The sequence below is a fragment of the Heterodontus francisci genome, chromosome 19, assembly GCF_036365525.1.
Source record: "Heterodontus francisci isolate sHetFra1 chromosome 19, sHetFra1.hap1, whole genome shotgun sequence".
Taxonomy (NCBI): Eukaryota; Metazoa; Chordata; class Chondrichthyes; order Heterodontiformes; family Heterodontidae; genus Heterodontus; species Heterodontus francisci.
This window is the reverse complement of record NC_090389.1, coordinates 63483185-63499003: the sequence shown is the minus strand read 5'-3', so window position 1 is coordinate 63499003 and position 15819 is coordinate 63483185. Positions and strand designations below refer to the sequence as shown.

Genomic DNA, 15819 nt, shown 5'->3' with positions numbered 1-15819 from the left:
GAAGAAGAGGAGGAGGAGGAAGAATGAAGGCACCCAGGTGCCTGTCAACACCATCCCAGACCTCAATGTGAACTGCATAAGGGAATATTAAGGAGATGGCAGATGAATTGAACAGGTATTTTGCATCAGTCTTCATTATAGAGGAACATCCCAGAAATAGCTGTAAATTAGAAAGTGGAAGGGAACGAGGAACTCAGGAAAATTGCAATCACCAGGAAAGTGGTACTGAGCAAATTGTTGGAGCTGCGGGCTGACAAGTCTCTGGGTCCTGATGGGCTTCATCCTAGGGTCCTAAAAGAAGTGGCTAGTGAGATAGTTGATGCTTTGGTTTTAATTTTCTAAAATTCCCTAGATTCAGGGAATGTTCCATTTGCTTGGAAAATAGCCAATGTAACTCCTTTATTCAAAAAGGGAGGGAGACAGAAAGCAGGAAACTACAGGCCAGTTAGCTTAACACCTGTCTGAGGGAAAATGTTAGAAGCTATTATTAAAGACATTATAGCAGGGCCCATAGAAAAATTCAAGGTAATCAGGCAGAGTCAACGTGGTTTAGTGAAAGGGAAATCATGTTTAACCAATTTATTGGAGTTCTGTGAAGTAGTAACGTGCTGTGGATAAAGAGGAACCGGTGGATGTACTGTACTTAGATTTCCAGAAGGCATTTGATAAGGTGCCACATCAAAGGTTATTGCGGAAAATAAAAGATCATGGTGTGGGGGCAACATATTGGCATGGATAGAAGATTGGCTAGCTAACAGGAAACAGAGAGTAGGCATAAATGGGTCATTTTCTGGTTGGCAAGATGTAACAGATGGTGTGTGACTGGGATCAGTGCTGGGACCTCAACTTTTTACAATTTACATAAATGACTTGGATGAAGGGACAGAAGGTATGGTTGCTAAATTTGCTGATGACACAAAGATAGGTAGGAAAGTAAGTTGTGAAGAGGACATCAGGAGCTACATAGGGATATAGATAGGTTAAGTGAGTGGGAAAAGATCTGGCAAGTGGAGTATAATATAGGAAAATGTGAAATTGTCCATTTTGGCAGAAAGAATAAAAAAGAAGCATATTATCTAAATGCTGAGAGATTGCAGAGCTCTGAGATACAGAGGGATCTGGGTGTCCTAGTGCATGAATTGCAAAAGGTTAGTGTGCAGCTTCAGCAAGTAATTAGGGAAGCTAATAGAATGTTATCATTTATTGCGAGGGGAATTGAATGCAAAAGTAGGGAGGTTATGCTTCAGTTATACAGGGCATTGGTGAGATCACATCTGGAGTACTGTGTACAGTATTGGTCTCCTTATTTAAGGAAGGATGTAAATGCATTGGAAGAACTTCAGAGAAGGTTTACTAGACTAATACCTGGAATGGACGGGTTGTCTTGTGATGTAAGGTTGTAGAGGCTAAGCTTGTATGCGCTGGAGTTTAGAAGAGTAAGAGGTGACTTGATTGAAACATTTAAGATTCTGAGGGGTTTTGATAAGGTGGATGTGAGAAGGATGTTTCCTCTTGTGGGAGAATCTAGAACTAGGGGTCACTATTTTAAAAATAATGGGTTGCCCATTTAAGTCAGGGATGAGAATTTTTTTTTCTCAGAGGGTCATGAGTCTTTGGAACTCTCTTCCTCAAAAGGCAGTGGAAGTAGAGTCTTTAAATATTTTTAAGGGAGAGGTAAATAGATTCTTGACGAGCAATGGGGTGAAAGGTTATCGGGGGTAGGCGGGAATGTGGAGTTGAGGTTACAATCAGATCAGCCATGATATTATTGAATGGCGGAGCAGGCTCAGGTAGCCGAGTGGCCTACTTCTGCTCCTAATTCATATGTTCGTATGCAAGCTGGCATGGTAGCTGATTCAATAGTGCTTCACCTGATCGTCCCCGAGCCCTTGCGGCTAGGACCCCCAAACTCGCCTTCCTGCAAGAGAGCTATTTTACTACAATGACCTTTAACTGTGAGGTCCCATTGGCAGCCATGAACATGCAGATTAAGGGTTGCTGCGTCAACATTATCCAACATCATAAGGTATGGGTACATAACATTCCCTGTGCCCCACATCCCCACCACCTATCCCAAAATGCTATGTCCCCTTTTTGAGATGAGACATCAACAACACACTTGTCAGGGCGATGACATAAAGAAGTTTTATTGTGAGGCAAATGAAATAACAGACAGATTTAGACAATTGCACTCAGGTGATCCATTAAGTCAATTCAACAGCATGGCACCTTCCTCTCCCCAACACTTCCACTGGGGTGGACTTCCGTGGACTCCCCCACCCCTGACCCCTGCCCACCCCCCTCTGCCGAGGATGGCAGCACCAATTCGTCAGGCCCACTTTACTCCTGCTCTGCAACTGCAACAGTGGGAAACACAACAAAATGGTCATGAGAACTGCTCCTACTCAACAAGTGCCCCATCACAACCACTCCCCTTAGATGACAGCAGGCTAAGATCCATTGCATGTGTTGAGCAGGGGTCTCCTCCATGCACTTCACCTCAAGAAAGAGCAATCAAATGTCCTTGTTGCTCATGGCCTTTCATCTCGCTATCCCTCAGCAAATGCCTCGAGGGCACCATAGTGATCTCCAGGGCTACCTCCTCCACTGTTAGTGCGTGGAGCTGGGCCACTCCACCTCCTGTTTTGACCATGTCCCGCGTATTTTGGGCTCTCTTCTCCTGGAGAATGAGAGGAGAATGATTCTTCAGTTGGCTGCTCTTCCTGATCTCTTCCAACATGACATATACACGGCCTCCATCTCAATGTTGCCCCATATGTGAGGGTGACTGTATTTCACTGTTGGAATTCTTCAATTCCCCTGACAATGTGAGGGAGAACTATGGACATTCCGTGAGATCAGCTCATGTGCTTCCTGTTGCTTAGAGAGTTGGTGCCCAATGAACCGGGTGCTGCTCACCTTACCAGACCACAAGAGGTCACTGAACCTTTTTCTACACTGGACCCAAATCCTTCCGTGGGTCCCTGCCTGCTGACCTCCCTGGTCTCCATTCAAACCCTCTTGGTCTCGCCAGGCGGAATTGTCCTTCCATAGGCCGGGAAGAACAGTTGTCTCCTCTCTGATACTTCACCAGAGAGACATCAGAAAAATGGGGTGCCACCTGGGGATGCATGTCCATGCCCACAGAGGGCCTCCGATCTCCCTGGTGCTGCATCACTGAAGGCAACAACAAGCCTAGACATGGCTGCTGCTTACCATTTGAAATTTCCGTCGGTGACCTGTTCCTGCCTCCAGCATGCTTCCTTTGCTTTTAATTGGCACCCAACTTGCTCCCATGCCAGTTAACAAGTTTGATTTTCAAAATAGCATTGCATCACTGACACTGAAGCAGTGTGGGGTCAGGACTCAGAAATTTTCTCAGTGTTGGATTCTCGACCCCAAAATGAAAGTTCCGGCAATTGAATCTCTTTGACACTGCATCCTTCGGGTTACTGCTCGGCTGCTGACCTCTGTCACCACCTCCATCCAGGCCTCTTTGTGTCCCATGGAGGGTTCCTTTTCCCAGATGCCAGGAATAAAATATGTTAGCTGGCCCCCAACTGCCTCTGTTAATGCCTCAGGGGAGGCATCAGGAGAAGCATAGGCCAGCCCGTGGATGCCTGCCCATGCCTGCTGGCCCTATCAGTCCCTTGTGGATCCATCTCTTCAGCCAATGGTAATCCCAGCCATGGCTGCCGCTTGCCTTTTCAAAGGGCCCTTGTTTTCCAAGTCCCGCTTCGATGCCGGTCTCGGCACCACTAATAGAGCGCCACACTCGCCCCGGCCAATTAGAATGTTTGCGTTTAAACATTTTGTCGCATCAGCAACAGGTTGGAGCTGAAAATATTCCACATGTTGGGTTCCTGACCCTGCAATGAAAATTCGGGCCCAGATGCTATGAGAATGTTGCAGACTTTCTGAGTACTATATTATAGAATGGGGGGTCGGTTAGCTTAGATGGCAAGCGTGAAATGCAAAAAGACGCCAACAGCGTGGGTTCAATCCCCGTACCGACTGTGGTAGTTCATGGTGGCCTGCCTCTTTGTCTTGCCCCATGCTTGAGGAGTGGTGACCCTCAAGCTATACATCACCAACTGTCTCTCTGTAATTGGGAGGGATGCCTATGGTCCTTTGGGACTATGGCTAGGGCAATATTGTAGAATTGACTCAGTTGGTACCCATTATCACAGGAGACATGGGTTGATTCCAACCTATTTGGAGAGGGAATTGTGAGATTAGTTGGCATTGTTGCAGAATGTAGGGAAATCAGTTAATGTTTGGCAATAGTTTAGTAGCACGGTACCTGTTTACATTGCCTATTACTTGCCTATTGCAGAAAACAATGTAACCTACTGAAGAAATGAAAATTCTGCATATCCGCAATCCACTGGACCAGGACTCTGGAAAGCAGCAGTATTATGTAGTAGAGTGCAGCTTGTTGTTAATATTCACTGCTCACGAGGAAACAAGTGCAATGACATGATTGATCATCTGAATAGCACAGGGATTCATGATAGACTGGCTGATGTTTGTTACATTATCATTACCATTAGAGCTGTTGCTGCTCTTCCCTTCTCTATACCCTACCTAGTGGTTGTTCTTCACTTCCCACTGCCTTGTGTAGTCTTCATATAAAACCTGAAAAGAAATTATTACTATTTAAATTCCTTTCAATATGGATAAATTGATGAAAACATGAGTTATGGTGATTCCAATTGGGTAGAATTGAGTAATCTTCAAATTCCTAAAATGATATAAGTCTATCCTCCCTCAATGCTGTTCCTGCTGACCGTTATATCTCCTCCACCAGATTCCCTCACTACATACAAAGAGTTAATAAATGCATACTTGTGTTTCATACTTTTAAAAATATTCTGGCACTATCAGTGCGATAGCACTCTGTGTGAGAGACAAGATAATTTTCACCCTTGCCTTTATGTAAAGAGTGTTTGGGTTGGAGTGGGGATTTTGCACTGAACAGATGTGCTTATGTGGGAGAAAGGGCATAAATGAAACCATCTATAAGATTATGGCTTCTGGTAAAGTACCTGTGGGTGATAAAGTCACCCCTAAACATATGCATATTCTCCTTTCCACTGGGGCCAAAACAGCCATGATGACTGTCGGGTCTGTATTTGAGGCTCTCCTTTTATTTGCTTTGGGATAATTTACAATAAATTGAATCCTGCAGTCATTTGTGTGCACGTTAATTAGTTCAGGAAAGCAATTGTTTTGAATATAACATGTAGAACAACTTTTGTGTGAGAGCTACTGTTGCTGTTTCACCATACCTGCTCCCATGTAGGTAGGAACTCCTCAACTAGTGTCTTGAGCTCTTGGCTTACTTCTGCTTCATAAAGTTCATAATGTGCAGCTTCTGTGCATGAGGCAGGAGTCAGCCAAGAAACGTTCGTTGATGAGCTGTTACATGAATGGAGTAGAGTGGTGGAGGGAGAAGGTGTGGGGAGGGGATGTGTGGAAAAGTGAGTTGTCCATTCCAGATGTGGATAATTGATAATCATGTATAAGGGAAGAGTTAGAGAAATTAATATGCTGTTAGGAAAGAACTGGATTTTGGAAGATTTATGGAATGTATTTAAATTAATGTTGATGGACAAGGAGGTCATGCATAATCCCTAAGGTTAAAAAGGAGGGTCTAAAGTATAGTGTTGCCTAAATGACTAAATAGAGAGGTTTAATTTTTACAAAATTAGTAACAAGTATACAAAAACAGCTGAGGTCAGCTAAAGCTAGTATTAGGAATACTAATTAAAAATATAGAGGTCCCATTGCAATAATAATGCCAAGGCTTTCTTCAGTTTGTTACGTCAGGAAACAATTAGACTCAATGGTCCTTTGAGGGAATTTATTAAGCCAGGTCAGGTATCAAGATAAACATATGGCCAATGAGCTAAATGGGATACTTTGCATTGCTTTTCACTTCTGAAGGTGATGATTCATTCCTGGTAGTACAGAATAGATGTGCAACTAAAATTGCTTCAATAGTTGGAACTGCAGGAAGCTATTTAGTTAATATTAAGGACCTGATTCCATTTATTCTAGAGTGTTAAAAGGAATGGGGATTGGCATTTCTAAGCCGCTGGCCCATATATTCAATAGCTCATTAGTCTGGGCTGATTTCTATTGATTAGAAAGAGGCTCATGAGGTCCCGTCATTTCAGAAGGGGAGAAATAAAAGAAATCAGTATTTGACATTGCTTGTAGCAAAGCTATTAGAAAGCATATTATACGATGCAATTTGTGATTTCTTAGGGTGTTTGGCTGTAACTGAGGAATCCCAATATGGTTTCCAGAAGCATTGGTTCTTCTTTATTAACCTTATTGATCAGAACAGGAAATAATAGCAATTTTGTTGATATTGCATACTTTGATTTCCAAAAAGCCTTTCATAAGGTACCACATTGAAGGTTATTACATTGGATAGATAACTGGTTGAAATCTTGTACAGTTGTAATTGATGGGACTCGATCTGAATCGAGCCTGGTCATGAGTGGAGGTTCACAGTGCTCTGTTAAACCACTACTGGCAAATTTTATTAATTAACAAATTAACATTCCTGCTTTGAATAGGCCTTAGGAGGCTCAGCAGAAATTTCATGGAGAAATGGGCAGTCTGCTCATTTCCCCAACAATTGGATAGGCAGCCCATCAGTCATTTTGAATTGATTCCCAAGAGTAAAAATTGGCAGGGTGTCATGCTGATGAGGTCATGAGAGCTTCCTTCTTGTCCTTCACTTCAACCCCACTGCTTGACTCACACCCTTAGTTAAAATCAGGGCTTGAGTGTGGGACTTCTGTTTGCATTGCATGTGCAAAGTGGAATTAGAAGCAAGATGCAAGCAAGATCAAAAGGTCTTAAATGGGACTGTAAAGCAAGGAAGGAGTAATGAGAGAAGCTACTGATTCTACAAAGATTTCCACGTGAGAAGAGAATGTTACTCATGGCTGCTGTGAAGGAAGCAAAGAAGTGTTGAGTGTGTATTTGGACCGAGAATGAGAGGCAACATATTGTACCTGTGTGATAGAAGTGATGTAGGGGAAGGAATAAATCAGAGTTCCGGAGGAGGCACCATCACCTCAAGTTCCCCTTGAAGGTAGTGGTGCCTTCACCAGCACTTGATTTTTTTTCTGGTCGAACACCACCACTTGCAAAGTCCCTTCCAAGGCGCACACCATCCTGACTTGGAAATATATTACCACTCTGTCATAGTCACTGGGTCAAAATTCAGAACTCTTTACCTAACAGTTCTGTAGGAGTACCTTTCCCACACGACGACAACTGTGCAAGAAGGCAGTTCACCACCACCTTCTCAAAGGCAATTGGGATGGGCAATCAATGTTGGCCCTTCCAGTGGCTCCCACATCCTGTGAATGAATAAATAAGACTGTTGGCATGTGTCCTTGAGAGAGAGGGATAAAGAGAAATACTCATGCCAGTTATTTTTGTGAGATCATTGGAGCGCTTTCTGCATGGGATTCAGGTGCTGGGGATTACACTCCTGGAGTTTACAATCTCTGCCGCCTCCCTTCATGCTTGGTGCACATCATGTTTGGGAACTCTTCTTCACCCTCATTTCTTCCAACAGCAACTTCAGGGATTCTTAGAGAATCTGGCTGCTTTCCTATGACTCATCCTTCCGACTCCTTCAATTTCAAGACAGAACTGGGCAGCAGGGAATGCAACCACCCTTAAGAGGTGCATTCCGGCTTTAAATAGGCCTCTTGAGGGCCCAACAGAAATTGTGCTAAAAAGTGGTTTTCCCACTCAGCCACAAATTTGGTGGGAAAACTGCCTGTCAGATTTAATTAAGGCCTAAGGGTAAATATAACTGGACCTGAAATTTTCTGCAGTGAGCACATTTCACACTTGCTCCACCCCTTGCCAACCTAAAACCCGGCCAGTGTTTAAATCAACCCCATTGGATCACTTACAGTTCCTCAACATTCTACAAAACAATAACTATCAATTATAGAAACAACCAAAAAACAACCCAAATATGATGATTCATTTTAATGACTGTTAGATATCTACCAGTCTAATATATCTTCTCAGTATTTCTGTGTTGATGCCAATTGGGCTCCAGTGTAAATACAATTCATTTGGACAGTGGCATGTTCAACATCATGGTCTTACCTTGCATATTCTTATCATCTGATCACATAATAAATAGTTTTAGCATTCACACTGTACCTTTGAAGTAAACTATTTGAACCTGACAGTTGTTTGTAATTTCCCACAGACATTGATGAATGTGCTATCGGAACACACAACTGCACATCAACTGAAACCTGCTTCAATATCCAAGGTGGATTCAGATGCCCACTGGTGGACTGCCCACCAAACTACAGAAAAGTGTCTGATATGTAAGTGCTCAACTGTTTACAGTCATGAAGCAAAAATGAGATTTATCTGGAGGATGAGATTGTTTTTTGTTAGTTCTGCAATTGGTATAGGAAGAGAAGAATTGGCTAGCTGAAAGAAGGTGGTGGTTGATGGCAAATGTTCATCCTGGAGTTTAGTTACTAGTGGTGTACCGCAAGGATCTGTTTTGGGGCCACTGCTGTTCGTCATTTTTATAAATGACCTGGATGAGGGTGTAGAAGGGTGGGTTAGTAAATTTGCGGATGACACGAAGGTCGGTGGAGTTGTGGATAGTGCCGAAGGATGTTGTAGGTTACAGAGGGACATAGATAGGCTGCAGAGCTGGGCTGAGAGATGGCAAATGGAGTTTAATGTGGAAAAGTGTGAGGTGATTCACTTTGGAAGGAGTAACAGGAATGCAGAGTACTGGGCTAATGGGAAGATTCTTGGTAGTGTAGATGAGCAGAGAGATCTTGGTGTCCAGGTGCATAAATCCCTGAAAGTTGCCACCCAGGTTAATAGGGCTGTTAAGAAGGCATATGGTGTGTTAGCTTTTATTAGTAGGGGGATCGAGTTTCGGAGCCACGAGGTCATGCTACAGCTGTACAAAACTCTGGTGCGGCCGCACCTGGAGTACTGCGTGCAGTTCTGGTCACCGCATTATAGGAAGGATGTGGAAGCTTTGGAAAGGGTGCAGAGGAGATTTACTAGGATGTTGTCTGGTATGGAGGGAAGGTCTTACGAGGAAAGGCTGAGGGACTTGAGGTTGTTTTCGTTAGAGAGAAGGAGGAGGAGAGGTGACTTAATAGAGACATATAAGATAATCAGAGGGTTAGATAGGGTGGATAGTGAGAGTCTTTTTCCTCGGATGGTGATGGCAAACACGAGGGGACATAGCTTTAAGTTGAGGGGTGAAAGATATAGGACAGATGTCAGAGGTAGTTTCTTTACTCAGAGAGTAGTAGGGGCGTGGAACGCCCTGCCTGCAACAGTAGTAGACTCGCCAACTTTAAGGGCATTTAAGTGGTCATTGGATAGACATATGGATGAAAATGGAATAGTGTAGGTCAGATGGTTTCACAGGTCGGAGCAACATCGAGGGCCGAAGGGCCTGTACTGCGCTGTAATGTTCTATGTTCTATGTTCTAAGAACCATGGTAGTGTACAGCGCAGAAAAAAAGTAATTGGGCTGATGAGGCTAGAACTTTCCTGTAATGGCAAGATCAGCGACTGAGACTGAAAATAGAGCCATCTACTGTGCTGATCTCACTGTGGATAAGTTCTTCTGTATTTTCCAGTGTTTTTAATTAGAATACACCGCAGAGAGGATGGAAGTGTTGATCATTTTTCTCTCGGTGATTGCACAAATACATCAACTAAGTGGCAATTTTAAGTTTTGAAATCCTCTTTGAATGAGAATCTGAAGTATGGCACTCATCCAAATTGCTGCTCCCAACACTCTGTTCTATTCCTGGTGGAATCAGTCAGCCCGTTTCCACTTAGGACATATTAGAATTTGAGAATGGAGATTCCACATGATCTGCTGCCTTAAAACTTTGCTGAAATTGAGTCGGATGCCATAATGGTTCAGGTGACTGTCAGTCATTCAGGGCACCAGTTTGAAACATGAATTATCCCTTAAATATGCAAATCAGGCCTACACTGTTTTGGACCCAGCATGTGGAATTTATGTACAAATTAGCAGAGCTTGATGGTTGCAGATCAAAAATGACCTCAGTTTTTATTTTTGTTGTCCCAGGAGAAATAGAAATGCTCCTTCTTGCACATAAAAAAAATCTCTGGCCTGCTTCTAGCATGTTTGAGGCCCCTCCACAATCACCTCTTCTTTCTCCCCTTCCCCCACCCCCCACCATCCCAGACACAACCTGCTGGTTAGCTCAGCGTAGGAGTTGGCCGGTTTTCTGCTCTTCCTGACTGGTGAGCTGCAGTAACAAGCCTCTTTAGTGTCTGCAGCTCTCTGGCAGCAACAAATTGAGGTCGGAAACCAAATTTGCCTAAAGTGCAGAGCCACTGCTCCACCAATTCTTGTGCCCATTTTGGGTATGCGCTGAATTCATGGTGAATGTTTCTTTGAGTGAATACCTCCCTTTTGTGACCATTCATCATGTGTGAACAAGCCCCAGGCAGTAAGTGTATGAGACAGTGCATTTATACTATCTCAAAAATACCCAAACATTTTGCAGTTTTTGTCTATTGGAAGTTATATAAAAACTTGGGAAAACCTACTTTGTGGCCCAAAAATACTGTCTTTGATAATTGGTCTCTTTTAGAGTAATACATAATGTCTATGTACATTTCTTTCATGAAAACACTACCCCTTTATAAAATCAATGGTTGGACCCCAGCTAGAGCATTGTGTCCAATTCTGGGTGCCATGTTTAGAAAGGACATCAAGGCCTTGGTGAGGGTGCAGAGATTTACTAGAATGGTACCAGGGATGAGGGGTTTCAGTTATCTGGGAGACTAGAGAAGCTGGGACTGTTCTGCTAAGCAGAGAAGGTTTAAGCAGAGAAGATTAATGGGAGATTTAATATAGGTATTCAAAATTATGAGGGGATTTGATAGTTTTTCCCTATCTGCTCTGTTTCCACTGACAGAAGAAGCATTAACCAAAAGGCACAGATCTAAAATATTTGGCCAAAAAGCATGGGGATGATGGAGATTTTTTTAAACTCAGTTATGATCTGGAATGTATTGCCTGAAAGGGTGGTGGAAGCAGATTTAGTAGTATCTTTCAAAGAGGAATTGGATCTCTACTTAATAAGGTAGAACTTACAGGGCCATGAGGAAAGAGTGGGCGAGGGGTCTAAGAGGTAGCTCTTTCAGAGAACTGGCACAGACTTCCTTCAGTGCTATCTGAGTCTATGATGTTTTGAATAATTTCCATAACCCTATCTATCAGCACTGTCACTGTGGCCATTGCTCATATATCCAGGTTTTCTGACAAAATAAGTTGTTTGTGTAGAGCAAATGCAATGAGTGATGTTAATTTAGTTTGAGTTTACTTTTCACATGGATGAGCAGCCTGGGTCATAACTGTACTAATTTGATAATTATTTCATACAGTCTATTTTATGGTGCAATTTAGCAATAATAATGACTCCTGATTCTGCAGTGCTTTCCCAATTATTTTACAGATGCCATCCTAAGTTTGTGTACTGCAAGTTCATTAACTTTTAAGTGAGGTGACTTTGTTCTTGTTTCATTACTTACGTCAAAGTAAATAAGTTGGTCTTCCCTTCTCAGGCGCTGTGAACGCATAATGTGTCCTAACTACATGGATTGCCAGAACATACCAGTCAGAATCACCTACTATCAGCTGACTTTTCCAACCAATGTCCAGGTTCCGAGCACCATTTTCCGTATTGCGCCATCGCCTGCATATATAGGAGATAATATTGTCCTGACCATCATTAAAGGAAATGCCGAAAATTACTTCAGCACACGGAAGGTGAACGCTTACACTGGCATTGTGTATCTACAGCGGCAATTCACAGAGTCCAAAGATTTTTTGCTTGATGTTGAAATGAAACTCTGGCGCCAAGGAATGTTCACTTCATTCCTTGCTAAAATTTATGTATTTGTTGCAGCTCATCCTTTTTAAAGCAATCACTGTACTTGTTGTACATGATATAACTTTACCCGCGACACTAATACGCCCACAAGGCCAATAGTCATAATGGGAGGAATTTTGACTTTGGAGTCTATGGAAGTGAAACTCCAGCAGCTGAATCAGTATCGTCTGATTTACACACTCGTCCAAAATCAAAATTACGCCCATTGAATCTAAAGTCACCATGGGCATCATCACTGCATCTCTCATTTGTTCCAACCAGAATATATAATTATATTTGTAAATTAACTTAATCAGACTGTGCTGTATGTAGTGGAGCACAGTCTATCAGAATCACATCATTAGAGACGTGAGTGCCCAGCCATAATGGTAAATGAGACAAATCATTCAGTAGAGGTTTCACAATCCCATGTATATTCATTTCAAATTCTTTACCAAGATAAATGTTAAAAGCAGGTACAAAAATTAAATCGATTCCTTGATACTTCCTTTGGTTTAAAAAAATCTCATTTGTTCACGAGCACATTTTGCAGCGATGCTGATCACCTTGAAGCGAGTCATCACCAGTGTCGGAAGTTAGCATGACAAATAAAATAAAAGTGTCTCTTCTATTTCCCTGAAAAAAATGAACAAGGACCTTTTTTGTAAAGACAATGGGTAAAAATTTATCTTGGGCCATAGTGCAAAACAGCATTAGCAAATCAGCAACCACATGGGGAGGGATGTAAAACATGTTGCCAATTTGCTGTCACCCGTGCTACGTATTGACCAAGATAAATTTTAACCCCAATGTTTTATGAAGTAGAACATGCAACTGGAATACTTTAATGTGGAAATACTTCTCTAAGGCCTCAAGTCTTTTGCTTAGATACATTTCCTACATGGCTTTAGTGGTTGAATCAATTTCTTTTTATACTATTCTAGACAACTCTAATTTTAAGCTAGATTTCTGGCCTTTAAAGGGGATTTTGAACTTGCTGTACTGCAAATCACATGTCGAGATGTTGAAAGAAATGGTTGGTGCGAGAGTCAGTAATATTTTGCACAGAACCAGAATGCTTGAACAAAAGTATAAACTGGAATAGACCTGCTCTTTTCTTTTACCGAAACTAGCTTTATAAAATAATCATGATTCTGGTGCTATAAGAAGTGTTTGTTCTCATCCATTATTTCATACTTTATTAAGCACAGCTGATATTTACTGCAAATGTACAGCAAATCTATAAGCTAAAATGCTTACACATTTTCTAAATATGTAATTTTGGAACTTGAGACTGTTTGTTTGCTGTCATATGAAAGTTTATTTTGTTTCAATAACCCTCAAAGGGTTAAACATGTTGCTGTCTTTAGCCATGTAATGAACTTTTATTAAACATGGACATAGAATTCAAATAGAAAATAAAGTAAGTCTTTATACAAGTTTGTTTTTTGATAATATTTTGCACAGTTCTGTGCAGATACCATGGTCTAGAAATCCTTTGAATTTTACAGATGTAAAACATGTCCACTATGATTGGAAGGGTGTGTGGCACATTCCATGGTGAAAATGCGCCATGCACCATATTGGTTAAGGCTCTACTATCGGCATGCAGGGCCTGAGCCTGAAACAGGGCCTGTCACACCTGATCAAGTCTCCCTTCCTGAATTGCAGCGGCAAAGGTCTTATTGCATTCAGAATTATCAAGACTCCATGTGGCCTAACTGGCGGTTCTAGGCCACCATCAAAAAAGGCAAGTTTTTAAACAAACTTAGTGGAGCAGAGAGGAGAAGGAGTGCTCCACAGCAGTCCCAAAGATCATTGTCAGCCCCTGTCCAGCTCCCTCCAATTTGTCTATAGCTCCCTCTGTCCCATGACATATCTGAGGGCTACTGGTGTGGAGACAGATGGTTCAATTTTATCTTTGTGGAACCAGCAAACTGCTTCTGAATGCCTGATTGACATCCACCACGCGCCCAAATATGCGAATGAGACTCGAGGCCAAATTTTGGATGAACCTTGGGCCTTTGGCTTCTGGTGCACACTCCCAGTGCGCCACCAATGACATATATATTAGAGTACAGCATTTACACCTTATAAAGTAATGTGGTTATTTGATTTTTAATTTGCATTAAATATAAACTGCAAATCATTATAGTGCATTTCTTTGAGAATTTAGGCTTATACAATATTGCTTGAGGCAGAGCTCCTGCGAACCTAAAAATTGCATTAGAATTATTTTATTGGCTGTCAAGAAAGTTTGCATTGCAACCAATATTACATCTACAACACTGTGGCCTGTGTGGTTTGCCTTTAATCCAGATAGTTTAGTTTATAAATATGTTTAAGAAACATTAAAATTGTCAGCAACCATGCCAGTTTACATTTCTCTGGATAAATCTGGTAGAATGAAATCTCAAAATAATGGGCCTGATTCTGCAGTTAGTGATGAAGCAATAGCATTTCCAGCTGACCTTGAAGAAAGCTGATCTAAAAGGGATCTACAACCTCTGGCACAGCCTTCCTCTTTCCGAGCATCAGTTTGAATCAGGCACCAAATCAAGGGGATCTCCAGGAATCCAGCAACAGTGATATCATCAAGCAAGGTATGCAATCACTTGATGTGTTCTCAGAGAAAGATCAAGAAGTAAAAACCAATGAATCCCTTCACTTTTAATTTTTTAATTTTACAGGTAGCAAAATCAATGGTGCATACATATGGGATTAAGGTAGAAGGTAAAACAGAAAACCAACTTTAAAATATTATTTTAAAAATGTGGAATGCTTATAATGGAGAAATTTGGCATTCAACAAATATAAAATTATCCTTTTAGGGCCAGTGAGGCCGACAGTGAAGTCATGAATCTGAGCAGTTATCTAAATCTGTGCTTTCAGGCCTTGCCCTAGTATTGCTCTCAGATGCCTTCCCACACACTGCTCTCAAACTTCCTATAATGCTCGAAAATCCCCCTCCCTTGTGGTACTCCCAAATTTCTATCACCTCAGCTAAGTGTTAGGTCTTCAAAACACCTCCAAAGTTCTGCAGCAGCCCCCCAACCAACTACCACCACCCCTGCAATTGCCAACCCTAAGCCTCATATCAAGCATTTTTTTTATTATTTTCTTTTATTTTTATTTAGAGATACAGCACTGAAACAGTCTGTGCCGACCAACAGCCACCCATTTATACTAATCCTACATTAATCCCATATTCCCTACCATAACCCCACCTACCTATACTAGGGGCAATTTATAATGGCCAATTTACCTATCAACCTGCAAGTCTTTGGCTGTGGGAGGAAACCGGAGCACCTGGCGGAAACCCACACGGTCATAGGGAGAACTTGCAAACTCCACACAGGCAGTACCCAGAACTGACCCCAGGTCGCTGGAGCTGTGAGGCTGCAGTGCTAACCACTGCACCACTGTACCGCCCATCATGTCATGTATATCAACAATTTTGGCTAGCTTCAATAAATTCCCATTTGGCATGGATTTACAATACCCACTGCCCACAACTTAGTACAAATTGGTACTAAATTGATAATTTCACTCAAAGACACCATTAAAAAGAGCTAATGTTAGGAATGGAGAACTTTATACATTCAGCTAAAAGACAACAGCTGAGGCTGGGTTAATTAACATTGCGGCAAGAATTCCTCTGTGTGCTTTTTGTACCCAGATTGTAAATATGTTGATAAGGCAGCAGGACCAGATGAGATGCATCCAAGGATACTGAGGAAAGTGAGAGTGGAAATTGCGGAGGCACTAGCCATAATTTTCCAGACTTCCTTGGATTCTGGGGTGATGCCAGAGGACTAGTGAATTGCGAATGTTACACCCTTGTTCAAAAAAGGGTGTAAAG

General features: G+C 42.0%; 1 protein-coding gene across 4 annotated transcripts in view; it reads left to right on the top strand.

Annotated features, from left to right (window-relative positions):
• The window catches only part of fbln2 (fibulin 2), a 213336-nt gene extending 199985 nt beyond the window's left edge, over nucleotides 1-13351 (top strand). For all 4 annotated transcript variants that reach the window (XM_068051792.1, XM_068051791.1, XM_068051793.1 and 1 more), the window contains exons 19-20: nucleotides 8261-8384; nucleotides 11650-13351. In XM_068051792.1, the coding sequence (XP_067907893.1) occupies nucleotides 8261-8384; nucleotides 11650-12007 (482 nt within the window). In that variant the 3' untranslated portion in view covers nucleotides 12008-13351. The remainder of the gene's footprint in view (nucleotides 1-8260; nucleotides 8385-11649) is intronic.
• Nucleotides 13352-15819: the final 2468 nt, after the last annotated feature.